The 14428-nt window shown below is 40.9% G+C and overlaps 1 protein-coding gene across 6 annotated transcripts in view; it reads right to left on the bottom strand.

Annotated features, from left to right (window-relative positions):
- The window catches only part of ythdc2 (YTH domain containing 2), a 175517-nt gene that overhangs the window by 129540 nt on the left and 31549 nt on the right, over nt 1–14428 (bottom strand). For all 6 annotated transcript variants that reach the window (XR_013488106.1, XR_013488107.1, XM_078161883.1 and 3 more), the window contains exon 5: nt 10788–10990. Coding sequence is in view for 4 of the 6 variants with exons in the window: in XM_078161883.1 (XP_078018009.1) it covers nt 10788–10990 (203 nt within the window). In the remaining 2 variants the exon portion in view is untranslated. The remainder of the gene's footprint in view (nt 1–10787; nt 10991–14428) is intronic.

Below are 14428 nucleotides of genomic sequence, written 5' to 3'. Positions count from 1 at the left end.
TATATAGTACTATACATACACAATGCACTGTACACTATATATATATATATATATATATACATATATATATATACATATACATGTATATATATATATATATATATATATATATATATATATATATATATATATATATATATATATATACATACAGTACAGGCCAAAAGTTTGGACACACCTTCTCATTCAATGCATTTTCTTTATTTTCATGACTATTTACATTGTAGATTCTCACTGAAGGCATCAAAACTATGAATGAACACATGTGGAGTTATGTACTTAACAAAAAAAGGTGAAATAACTGAAAACATGTTTTATATTCTAGTTTCTTCAAAATAGCCACCCTTTGCTCTGATTACTGCTTTGCACACTCTTGGCATTCTCTCCATGAGCTTCAAGAGGTAGTCACCTGAAATGGTTTCCACTTCACAGGTGTGCCTTATCAGGGTTAATTAGTGGAATTTCTTGCTTTATCAATGGGGTTGGGACCATCAGTTGTGTTGTGCAGAAGTCAGGTTAATACACAGCCGACAGCCCTATTGGACAACTGTTAAAATTCATATTATGGCAAGAACCAATCAGCTAACTAAAGAAAAACCAGTGGCCATCATTACTTTAAGAAATGAAGGTCAGTCAGTCCGGAAAATTGCAAAAACTTTAAATGTGTCCCCAAGTGGAGTCGCAAAAACCATCAAGCGCTACAACGAAACTGGCACACATGAGGACTGACCCAGGAAAGGAAGACCAAGAGTCACCTCTGCTTCTGAGGATAAGTTCATCCGAGTCACCAGCCTCAGAAATCGCAAGTTAACAGCAGCTCAGATCAGAGACCAGATGAATGCCACACAGAGTTCTAGCAGCAGACCCATCTCTAGAACAACTGTTAAGAGGAGACTGCGCCAATCAGGCCTTCATGGTCAAATAGCTGCTAGGAAACCACTGCTAAGGAGAGGCAACAAGCAGAAGAGATTTGTTTGGGCCAAGAAACACAAGGAATGGACATTAGACCAGTGGAAATCTGTGCTTTGGTCTGATGAGTCCAAATTTGAGATCTTTGGTTCCAACCGCCGTGTCTTTGTGAGACGCAGAAAAGGTGAACGGATGGATTCCACATGCCTGGTTCCCACTGTGAAGCATGGAGGAGGAGGTGTGATGGTGTGGGGGTGTTTTGCTGGTGACACTGTTGGGGATTTATTCAAAATTGAAGGCACACTGAACCAGCATGGCTACCACAGCATCCTGCAGCGACATGCCATCCCATCCGGTTTGCGTTTAGTTGGACCATCATTTATTTTTCAACAGGACAATGACCCCAAACACACCTCCAGGCTGTGTAAGGGCTATTTGACCAAGAAGGAGAGTGATGGAGTGCTGCGGCAGATGACCTGGCCTCCACAGTCACCGGACCTGAACCCAGTCGAGATGGTTTGGGGTGAGCTGGACCGCAGAGTGAAGGCAAAGGGGCCAACAAGTGCTAAACACCTCTGGGAACTCCTTCAAGACTGTTGGAAAACCATTTCAGGTGACTACCTCTTGAAGCTCATGGAGAGAATGCCAAGAGTGTGCAAAGCAGTAATCAGAGCAAAGGGTGGCTATTTTGAAGAAACTAGAATATAAAACATGTTTTCAGTTATTTCACCTTTTTTTGTTAAGTACATAACTCCACATGTGTTCATTCATAGTTTTGATGCCTTCAGTGAGAATCTACAATGTAAATAGTCATGAAAATAAAGAAAACGCATTGAATGAGAAGGTGTGTCCAAACTTTTGGCCTGTACTGTATATATACTGTATATACCTATATATACATATATACATATATATATATATACACACATACACTGAACAAAAATATAAATGCAACACTTTTGTTTTTGCTCCCATTTTTCATGAGCTGAACTCAAAGATCTAAAACATTTTCTATACGCACAAAAAAACATTTCCGTCAAATATTGTTCACAAATCTGTCTAAATCTGTGTTAGTGAGCACTTCTCCTTTGCCGAGATAATCCATCCCACCTCACAGGTGTGGCATATCAAGATGCTGATTAGACAGCATGAAAATTGCACAGGTGTGCCTTAGGCTGGCCACAATAAAAGGCCACTCTGAAATGTGCAGTTTTGCTTTATTGGGGGGGTCTGGGGGGGTCAGAAAACCAGTCAGTATCTGGTGTGACTACCATTTGCCTCACGCAGTGCAACACATCTCCTTCGCATCGAGTTGATCAGGTTGTTGATTGTGGCCTGTGGAATGTTGGTCCACTCCTCTTCAATGGCTGTGCAAAGTTGCTGGATATTGGCAGGAACTGGAACACGCTGTCGTATACGCCGATCCAGAGCATCCCAAACATGCTCAATGGGTGACATGTCCAGTGAGTATGCTGGCCATGCAAGAACTGGGATGTTTTCAGCTTCCAGGATTTGTGTACAGATCGTTGCAACATGGGGCCGTGCATTATCATGCTGCAACATGAGGTGATGGTCGTGGATGAATGGCACAACAATGGGCCTCAGGATCTTGTCACGGTATCTCTGTGCATTCAAAATGCCATCAATAAAATGCACCTGTGTTTGTTGTCCATAACATACGCCTGCCCATACCATAACCCCACCGCCACCATGGGCCACTCGATCCACAACGTTGACATCAGCAAACCACTCACCCACACGACGCCACACATGCTGTCTGCCATCTGCCCTGAACAGTGAAAACCGGGATTCATCCGTGAAGAGAACACCTCTCCAACATGCCAGATGCCATCGAATGTGAGCATTTGCCCACTCAAGTCGGTTACGACGACGAACTGTGTCAGGTCGAGACCCCAATGAGGACGACGAGCACGCAGATGAGCTTCCCTAAGACGGTTTCTGACAGTTTGTGCAGAAATTCTTTGGTTATGCAAACCGATTGTTGCAGCAGCTGTCCGGGTGGCTGGTCTCAGACGATCTTGGAGGTGAACATGCTGGATGTGGAGGTCCTGGGCTGGTGTGGTTACACATGGTCTGCGGTTGTGAGGCCGGTTGGATGTACTGCCAAATTGTCTGAAACGCCTTTGGAGACGGTTTATGGTACAGAAATGAACATTCAATTCACGGGCAACAGCTCTGGTGGACATTCCTGCAGTCAGCATGCCAATTGCACGCTCCCTCAAAACTTGCGACATCTGTGGCATTGTGCTGTGTGATAAAACTGAACATTTTAGAGTGGCCTTCAATTGTGGCCAGCCTAAGGCACACCTGTGCAATAATCATGCTGTCTAATCAGCATCTTGATATGCCACACCTGTGAGGTGGGATGAATTATCTCGGCAAAGGAGAAGTGCTCACTAACACAGATTTAGACAGATTTGTGAACAATATTTGAGGGAAATGGTCTTTTGTGTGTATAGAAAATGTTTTAGATCTTTGAGTTCAGCTCATGAAAAATGGGAGCAAAAACAAAAATGTTGCGTTTATATTTCTGTTCAGTGTATACACACACACACACACACACACACACACACACACACACACATATATATACGCACACATATATATGGGGCATTCTACCGATTGTGTGCAAAGTGCTGTCCCTTAACAAAAAAAACAACAAAAATAATAAAGTTGAGTATTCAGAAATAGATATTTACAAAGATTATGTTATGACCTATTTAAACCCAGGACATTAAATGAGAAAGTGATAAGCTAAATATATACAAAATCACCATTTATAGGGTACTTTCTATTGGGAAGTAGCTGTCCCCAACCCTGACCTCTAAAATTCAATTCATGTAAATAACACTTAAAACATTTTTTATATTCTTTTCAAAAGTGAAATTTAAATGTCTTCCAAAGTCTGAAAATCAGTGTGTAACTTTTAAAATTGTCACTACTGAACACACATTCTCTTCAATTATGTAAAAATTTGGGGGGTTTATGCAAAATATTATGTTTTTCTGTGTGAACAACTCTTCAGACATGTGCTTGTTAGCCATGTGACTGCTAGCATTCTTTAGTTATCCTGAAAAATAGCTAGAAATGTTACTACTGAAACAGTCACTACCGAAACCTATGGTAAAGTTTCGGTAGTGACATGATCATTTCGGTAGTGACAAAATGGAATGGTCAGTAGTTAAACCCCATAATTTTGTGGTCCAAAGTCTTGCTCTACTATGCTCTGCTCTGCTATACTCTACACTGTTATACACTGCTTTACTCTGCTCTACTCTACTCTGGTCTACTCTATTCTGGTCTACTCTACTATACTCTGCTCTGCTATACTCTACACTCTGCTTTACTCTGATCTACTCTATAATCTACTCTTCTCTACTCTACTTCATACGCTACTCTTCTCTACTTTTAAATATATGTATATATATTCTGCTCTACTCTGCTCTGTTCTTCTCTGCTCTGTTCTACTCTGCTCCACTTTGTTCTGCTCTGCTCTACTCTGCTCGACTATACTCTTCTCCACTCTGCTCTGCTCTACTCTATTCTGAAATGCTCTACTCTACTATACTCTGCTCTACTCTATTGTGCTCTGCTCTGCTCTGCTCTAATCTACTATACTCCTCTGAAGAGCTGGTTGTAAATTTCTGATCGCACAACACTTTTCTGTGTATAGTGGTTAGATTTATGCTGTAGTAGGTCCTGCAATGGTCTAATAAAGGGTTTTTGAAAACCAACTATACTCTTCTCCACCCTGCTCCGCTCTACTCTATTCTGCTCTGCTCTACTATACTCTGTTCTACTCTATTCTGCTCTGCTCTACTTTACTATACTCTTCTCCACTCTGTTCTGTTCTACTCTGCTCTGCTCTACTCCACAATACTCTTCTCCACTCTGCTCTGCTCTATTATTCTCTGCTCTAATATGCTCTGCTGTACTCTACTATACTCTGCTCTACTCTACTCTACACTGCTTTACTCTGTTCTATTCTACTCTACTCTGCTCTACTCTACTCTACTCTACACTACACTGCTTTACTCTTTTCTACTCTACTCTACTCTGCTTTACTCTTCTCTACTCTGCTCTGGTCTACTCTACTCTGCTCTGTACTTCTCTACTCTGCTCTGTTCTACTCTGCTCCACTTTGTTCTACTCTACTCTACTCTACTCTACTCTGCTCTACTCGGCTCTGTTTTACTCTGCTCTACTTTGCTCTAGTCTGCTCTACTCTACTCTACTCTATAATCTGCTCTCATCTACTCTATTCTGCTCTGCTCTACTGTACTATACTCTGCTCTACTCTACTATGCTCTGCTCTACGCTATAATCTGCTTTACTCTGGTCTACTCTATTCTGCTCTGCTCTACTCTACTCTGCCATGCTCTACTATACTCTTCTCTACTCTGCTCTACAATACTCTTCTCCACTCTGCTCTACTCTACTATACTCTACTCTGCTCTACTCTACTACACTCTTCTCCACTCTACTCTACTCTGCTCCGCTCTACTCTATTCTGCTCTACTTCCGCTCTACTCTATTCTCCACTATACTCTTCTCCACTCTGTTCTGCTCTCTTCTGCTCTACTCTACTCTGTTCTGCTCTGTTTTGCTCTACTCTGCTCTGTTATGCTGTTCTCCACTCTGCTTTTCTCCACTCTGCTCTCTGCTCTACTCTACTAGGGAATATGATGCAACCTTAAAAACAGAATAATGGTCACTACCAAAACAGGACAGTCACTACCAAAACAGTGCAGTCACTACCGAAACACTGGGTGTTTTGTAAAAAATAAAGTATATTGAGTTATCAGCTAAAGTATTATGATGCTAATCGGTTACATCTATGTTCTGTTTCATCAATTATCAAGGGCATTATTATTACTCTGAAATCGATCTGATCAGCGTTATGCATTTTACAATGAAAGATTGCATTTAGATTTTGCACAATTCTATAATTCAAACTTAAAAAAAAATTGTTAAAATATTAAAAATATATATAAAATATTATATAAAAATATTAACTTTATAGATTTAATTGTGAAAATCTTCAGTAAAAATTTGGGAAGGAACAAGCATAACAGGTTGATATATATTTTTTTGTATAATACTATATGTTTCGGTAGTGACAAATTTTGGGAGAGGAAAAACATTCCAAAACAGTCTGAAAATACAATGTAAAAATTTACAGTCATTTTACTAGATATGTGACCTTTACATATGGTACAATATATGTAGGGACAAAGTTTTGGAAATAAAACATACAAAATTTCAAATTACTTCCAGCCTAACTTTGCACACATTTGGTAAAATGCCCCATACATATGTATATATGTATATATATATATATATATATATATATATATATACAGTGGGTACGGAAAGTATTCAGACCCCTTTAAATTTTTCACTCTTTGTTTCATTGCAGCCATTTGCTAAAATCAAAAAAGTTCATTTTATTCCTCATGAATGTACACTCAGCACCCCATCTTGACAGAAAAAAACAGAAATGTAGAAATTTTTGCAAATTTATTAAAAAAGAAAAACTGAAATATCACATGGTCATAAGTATTCAGACTCTTTGCTCAGTATTGAGTAGAAGCACCCTTTTGAGCTAGTATAGCCATGAGTCTTCTTGGGAATGATGCAACAAGTTTTTCACACCTGGATTTGGGGATCCTCTGCCATTCTTCCTTGCAGATCCTCTCCAGTTCTGTCAGGTTGGATGGTGAACGTTGGTGGACAGCCATTTTCAGGTCTCTCCAGAGATGCTCAATTGGGTTTAGGTCAGGGCTCTGGCTGGGCCAGTCAAGAATGGTCACAGAGTTGTTCCGAAGCCACTCCTTTGTCATTTTAGCTGTGTGCTTAGGGTCATTGTCTTGTTGGAAGGTGGACCTTCGGCCCAGTCTGAGGTCCTGAGCACTCTGGAAGAGGTTTTCTTCCAGGATATCTCTGTACTTGGCCGCATTCATCTTTCCTTCAATTGCAACCAGTCGTCCTGTCCCTGCAGCTGAAAAACACCCCCATAGCATGATGCTGCCACCACCATGTTTCACTGTTGGGACTGTATTGGGCAGGTGATGAGCAGTGCCTGGTTTTCTCCACACATACCGCTTAGAATTAATGCCAAAAAGTTCAATCTTGGTCTCATCAGACCAGAGAATCTTATTTCTTATAGTCTGGGAGTCCTTCATGTGTTTTTTGGCAAACTCTGTGCGGGCTTTCATATGTCTTGCACTGAGGAGAGGCTTCCGTCGGGCCACTCTGCCATAAAGCCCCGACTGGTGGAGGGCTGCAGTGATAGTTGACTTTGTGGAACTTTCTCCCATCTCCCTACTGCATCTCTGGAGTTCAGCCACAGTGATCTTTGGGTTCTTCTTTACCTCTCACCAAGGCTCTTCTCCCACGATTGCTCAGTTTGGCTGGACGGCCAGGTCTAGGAAGAGTTCTGGTCGTCCCAAACTTCTTCCATTTAAGGATTATGGAGGCCACTGTGCTCTTAGGAACCTTGAGTGCTGCAGAAATTCTTTTGTAACCTTGGCCAGATCTGTGCCTTGCCACAATTCTGTCTCTGAGCTCCTTGGGCAGTTCCTTCGACCTCATGATTCTCATTTGCTCTGACATGCACTGTGAGCTGTAAGGTCTTATATAGACAGGTGTGTGCCTTTCCTAATCAAGTCCAATCAGTTTAATTAAACACAGCTGGACTCCAATGAAGGAGCAGAACAATCTCAAGGAGGATCAGAAGAAATGGACAGCATGTGAGTTAAATATGGGTGTCACAGCAAAGGGTCTGAATACTTATGACCATGTGATATTTCAGTTTTTCTTTTTTAATAAATTTGCAAAAATTTCTACATTTCTGTTTTTTTCTGTCAAGATGGGGTGCTGAGTGTACATTCATGAGGAATAAAATGAACTTTTTTGATTTTAGCAAATGGCTGCAATGAAACAAAGAGTGAAAAATTTAAAGGGGTCTGAATACTTTCCGTACCCACTGTATATATATATATATATAATATTATTTTAGGGCCATATAGCCCACCCCTACTTAGAAGTGATATATAACATGGAAAACCCATTGATGAAGGTGAAAAACACACATGAATTCCAATGTGACCGTTTTCTAATGGTCACATGGCCAGTGATTGGACATCTATCGGATTTAGAAGCACATATGAAAGTGGTCTAGATCTCATTGGAAAGAAATTGTATTTCTGTGTCACCACTACTTTGAAAAAGTCAGATCTGTGTCACATAAGAGCAAAAAAACTCACATTTGGGCCACTTCTGTTTGTAATGTGAACATAGCCTATGAGTGTGTGAGCCTGCTAAAATTTGCTAATTAGTATTAAACACGAAGTAGCTGAGGCAGATGGGAATGTCATTAGTTTTGCAGGTATTTCGTCACTAGGGCCCAATATTTCAAAACTCCAGATAATGAAATCCTCCTTTTTTCAGTCAGGGATCAAGGTGATCCTGCTGACTTTATCTGGGTATTTCAAAACATTGGCAGGGTGGATGACTTTGATCCCGATCTGACTGGATACGGATTTCCAAATCTCACGACTCCACCCCCGGATCTGAAACATGGCGGACTACTTCTCGAAAGGAGCAGTTGGTAACACAGATTTCACATCAAAATGTAGGTTTACCGTTATCTAATGTGTAGCGTTTTTAAGACCATACAAAGGCCACCCACCATCTCATGTGAGCCAGCTATTTGAATTGTCACCTACTTCAAACGTGGGCGTACCGATCTCTAATTGAGCCGAGATAGCTGGCTTTGTTGATGTATTTTGTGGTCTATGGTTTAATTTAAAAGGTAATTAATCTGAAGTATGTCATACATGAACTCTTTAAATACCAACCTGTTCAGAGTTTAACGTTATGTTATTGCCAACACAGCAGACTTTTTTTTTTAATTTTTACATGTGTGCAGAGCAGACTGCTGCAATATAGGAAAAATAGACAGTACCAGTAAGAATTATGCGGTTCATTATTTTGATTTACATTTTGTTTCTAATTGCTTTTTTAATACTTTGTTTGAATTGCCATGTGCTTATTATGTTAATCTGTGTTGTTTCTTGCACTCTATGGACAGAAAAGAATGTGCTATACAAATAAATTTGCTTTGCATTGCATTTCCTTGCCTTTGTCTGACCACAAAATATGTTGGATGTTTTGGTACAAACAAGTTAGGCCAAACAATATTTTTCTATGCTTGAAATTACTTGCAACTAAAACACTAATTTAGATTAAAGGGCCAGTGTGTAAAATGGGTTGAAAACAGTGACATCAGTGGTCAAATTCTAGATTGCAGGGCTCACTCGCTCACCCCTCCCGTCGGGAAAATGATGGTGGCCTCGTAGGGACAAAAAGCCTTGCGCACGACTTTTCCAGGAGTAGGTCTATCTAGCGACGAGGTGAATATTTATTTAGAAATCTAAGACATGTTATGATATTGTAATGAATCCCTCACGAGCAGGAGACCAGAGGAGCGTTCGGGAAAAAGGCCAGTTTATTTGAGCACTCCAAAAACTCCGGTAACACTCCAGGGGGTAAAAGACTCCGTCCCAAACTCTGACTCTTCTAGCGTAACAGACACACTTCATAACTTTACACACATACTCGTTTACCATACCTAGCGGGCACCCCCCTCCCCTCTCTGCTCCGCCAATCTCCAGCCCGCACACTGACTGACAGCGTAGCCTGTAAACAGAGCTCAGCTGTTTATTTGGCCTAGCAATATCTCCGGACTATAGTAGCTGCAATGGACGACTTTGAATGCGATTTTGAAGAGTTTCTTGTAGCGGACACAGACCCAGAGCCATACCTGTTTGAGCCGGAGCACACAGATGAGGAACTCCATATGTTTGATGCTGAGCGGGTGAGAAGAGAGGCTGAATGCACAGAATGGGATTCGGTGCTACTGCTACCATCGTTGGGGAGATATATCATCAGGAGGAAAAGCGCCGCCGAGAGTGCATCACAAGGAGTGAAGTTGCGTCTTCTTTTCCTCGCAGATGACGGTTCGGGTTTATTCTCTCCTGTTGCGTGGTAAGTGTGGTCCATTCGCAAACTTTATAACTAAAAAAACTTTTCACTACTCTCTATCGACAAACTACTAACACTCTCTGCTGTTTCCTCCTCCTTCTTCCTTCCTTCCGCTGTCTTCGTTGGTTCATTTATACACGTGAAACGCGTTCTCTGGCTGGCTGGATTGTCCGCTCGGTCTGCCATACATACATGGCGGCGCAAGATGGTGACCTCTCTAAAGCAAGGCCCTTGCTATATATATATATATATATATATATATATATTTATAAAAAAGCATAATTATAAGGCTACAAAAACCAAACAAATTTTATTTTATAGCCATTATACAGTTGTATAAACATATTAATGGGTAGAATATTCAGATTCAGATTCAGATTGACAATAAACCATGCCAAATATTACACACTGGCCCTTTAAGTGTAATGAACATCTTGAGTAACAATATCTAGGAGAAGTGGAGCTGAGGCTTTGTCAAATCCACCTCTGAGATGGGATCCACCTGAAATTTGTTATGAAATTGATCCAGATCTCTGCCTTAACTTTTGAAATACCCAAATGCAGCCTTTATCTGGATTAAAGGGATCAGGATTCTGTTGATCTGTGTTGAAATACCCAGTTTTCAGATCAGATCAGGATTTAATCCAATCTGGCCAGGATAATCCTATCAGATCACTTTGAAATACTGGGCCCTGGGGACCATAAATATTTGTACAAGATTCTATCTCAGTGAGTTTTGTAGATATTATTATATATAATTATTATATAATATTTCAGTGTTGGACCATCTCTCTATCAGACAAACCCACCTGTGTAGTTTTTCCAGAACCGGTCTCTCCCTCTACCAGCACCACCCTGTTTTCTCTGATGAGCTGGATGATCTCCTCCTGGCGTTCATGCACAGGCAGAGAGCATCGAAAACTGTCCAGTTCTGACGGATTCCTCCTCCGAGGCACCATGGGTATGCCATTGTTTAAGCGCCCGCTTGCCTTGTTCTTGTCATAACTATTATCTGATGAAAGAGCAGAAGAATATTACATGTCACTGTGAACCACACCTCTTGAGTTGACATTCTAATATTTTTTCCATCTTGAAATGCTTAGGCTTGGTTTTTTATGGTATGATGCTTTAGACTGATTGGTGTCCTGGCAGTGTTCACGCTGGAACTAGGGCTGGGTGATAATATAATCTTGAAACAGGACCGTGATGAAATTTATGAATTCAGCTCTCCAATCCAACAAATATCTGCAATAAAGTGTGCTACCAAGTGAAGATAAGCACTCTGTTTTTTTAGTTGAACAACTGACATGTCAACAAGAGAAGGTCTGACAAGTGCTGATGTTCCCCATGTAAGGACAAAAGACAGACTAAGGTCTGAGTTGGGAAAGGCTTTGGATTTGCTGAATGTCCACCAAGACAGAGAAGAGGAATGTGACACAATGTTGAAGCAGGCCTTACAGGATATACAAGAGCTTAAATCCAGACAAGAATTTCTTGACAAGGACGTTCAAAATCTCAGGGCTCAAAATGAGATCTTCAAGCAACAACTTTCTGAAGCAAGTGCAGAAAGTAAAAGTATAAGACCCCAAACGGCAACTGTGACAGAGTAGTATAGCATGGTGAAGACAGCTGTAGCCCACCAGCTACATGCACTTGAAAATCTGGAAAACAAAGACAGAGAGAGAAATCTTATCTTCATAGGGGTGGCGAAGAAAAAAGGAGAGAAATGCTGGGAAAAGTATGCAGCTGATGTTGAAGACATATTAATGGAGATACGGTGCCCTGGTGTTGTTCCTGCAAAAATTATGAGGCTTGGGAAACCAAGGGATGAAAATTCACCACCTCAGCCTTTGTTGGTGATTACTAATACCATAATAGAGGCAAGGACTGTGTTGGATAATGCCAGGAAGTTTAAAGACTCTAAGGAAGACCGCAGAAAAGTTTAGGTGATGAAAGATCTACACTACATGGAGGCGAGATTTTGTGAAAGCTGAGAGGGCAGCTCCTGCTAATGTTCAGCGTACAATCAGAGTGGACTACCCAAAACGCACTGTAACTAGAGATGGGAAGGTGGTCTGTAAGTTTGTGTCATCTTTTCAGCAATTGGGTCCAAACATACAAGACTCAGGTTCTGGAATGTCAATGGGTTGAGTAATAAGCTGGAAAACGTAAATGTGATATGGTGGCTACGGGACCATGACATAAATTAAAAGAGCTCATGTGACCCACACCCCTGGATTTATACCTATGGTAGCCAAAAACCAAAATAGTCAGAGAGGAGGTGCTGTTGCACTGTTCAAACATGATATGTATACTGTAACAGTTATGTCAGCTCAAGGGCAAATTTGGTTTCAACTGCAGAGTGTTCCCAGTGTTGTGTTTGGTGGAGCCTACAGTATATACCACTGATTTACCTTTTTTCTGTAATGTAAGCTTTTCAGAAATCCAGACTAGAACTCAGGACAACACCATGGACTATGCCGTGGTTAGTGACATGAACACTCAGTGTGGAAACAAGGTGAAAGAGCTGCTTGAAGATAGTAATAATATGTACTACAAGCCTCTTGATGACACAGTAAATAGCAATGGAAGGAGTAGTATTCAAGTTTGCAAAGATAATGATCAATTGGTTGTGAACAACTTGCACACAGCATCTTACTCCTTCCCTGGTTCCCAAACCTAACGCAAGAGCGAAAAATGAATTTCAGAAATGGATTACTGTTTAATCTCTGCTCGCTAAATTAACTGTGTTAACAGCTTTAAAGTGAACCAAAACACTGATATGCCCTCTGATCACGCCCCATGTCTATAGAACTTGTGTTCCCTGAAGAAATTATTAATGCAAAGATATTGTTACAGTGTGCTCAAGATTTATGTATGCATTCTATTGTGACTCAGTCTGACAGCCCCAGTGCCTTTCATGAATATCAATACAGATCAGTTTGCTCTCAATGTAAATTCACTGGAAGTACCCAACATCAGCTTCGACCAGAATGTGGATGCCATGACTATATGGTTGGCAGATTCTTTGTATACCTGCGCTGCTCGGAGCAAACTAGTGGGCCCTAGACCTTTGGCACACTATTTGCCCCGGAACCAGAAAGCACTTTTACCTCGATGGCAGCATACAATCAGGTCCATAATTATTTGGACAATGATACAGTTGTCGTCATTTTGGCTCTGTACACCACCACAATGGGTTTTAAATGAAACAATGAATACCTGCTTAAAGTGCAGACTCTCAGCTTTCATTTAAGGCTTTTTTCAAAAATGTAGTATGAACCGTGTAGGAATGACAACCATTTCTTCACACAGTCCCCCGACTTTAAGGGCTCATAAGTATTTGGACAAACTAACATAATCATCAATTAAACAGTCAGTTTTAATACTTGGTTGCAAATCCTTTACAGTCAATGACTGCCTGAAGTGTTGGACACATAGGCATCATCAGATGCTGGGTTTCTTCCCTGGTGATGCTCTGACAGCCCTTTACTGCAGCCGTCTGCACTTCCTGCTTGTGTTTTGGGTGTTTTGCCCTCAGTTTTGGCTTCAGCAAGAGAAACGCATGCTCAGTTGGATTCAGGTCAGATGATATGACTTGACCATTGCAGAACATTCCACTTCTTTGCCTTAAAAATGTCTTTGGTTGCTTTTGCAATATGCTTCAGGTCAATGTCCAACTGCACTGTGAAGCATCGTCCAATGAGTTTTGAAGCATTTGGTTGAATCTGAGCAGATAATGTAGCCCCAAACACTTCAGCTTTCATCTATTAGGCTATTTCTTTCTTTTCAATTCTGGCAGAAAACTATCTTGCCTCAAGTTGATCTTTGGCTGCTCCTGATTGGATGCTACTGTCAAAAAACAAAAGAAGAAGAAATAGTAGCATCTGACTGGTCGAGAGACTGACCAGAAGTCGTCATTGTTTACGTCAAGCCCATAGACTGTTTATAGACGAATATGGCGAGCGATTTGTGTATGCCGCCATCGTGCGGCAGCGCCATTGCTGCGGTGACATGTGTCAGTCGTCAATTCATTATGCTGTCATTGTGAACTGACTCTCTACAGTGACAGCATCATGAATAGCTGGATTGATGATGTTAGACAGTGGCCTCTGGTAACTGATGAAGGTATCTTAAATGAGTACCGATATTAATATAGAAATTAATCATTTGTTTGAGCATTAAGCAGGAAAGATTAGAGTAATAGGGAGATAATAGACTGTATCATTAAACACTGTGTAATATAACGTTAGCATACGTTACGTGTGCTGACGTTAGCAAGCTAGCAGCGTGACATTTAATCATTATGGACAGGCTACGTGACTAAAAACAACAACACGTGTTTGTGTTTTGTTTTAGGTATTCAAGAATATTTTATTGATCGCCTGGCCTCTGATGACCAGAAAAACGGCAATTACAGGTCTCTGATTGAGGGTCAAAATTACCTGAG

The sequence above is a fragment of the Epinephelus lanceolatus genome, chromosome 19 (genome assembly GCF_041903045.1).
Source record: "Epinephelus lanceolatus isolate andai-2023 chromosome 19, ASM4190304v1, whole genome shotgun sequence".
Lineage (NCBI taxonomy): Eukaryota > Metazoa > Chordata > Actinopteri > Perciformes > Serranidae > Epinephelus > Epinephelus lanceolatus.
This window is presented reverse-complemented; position numbering and strand designations above follow the sequence as displayed.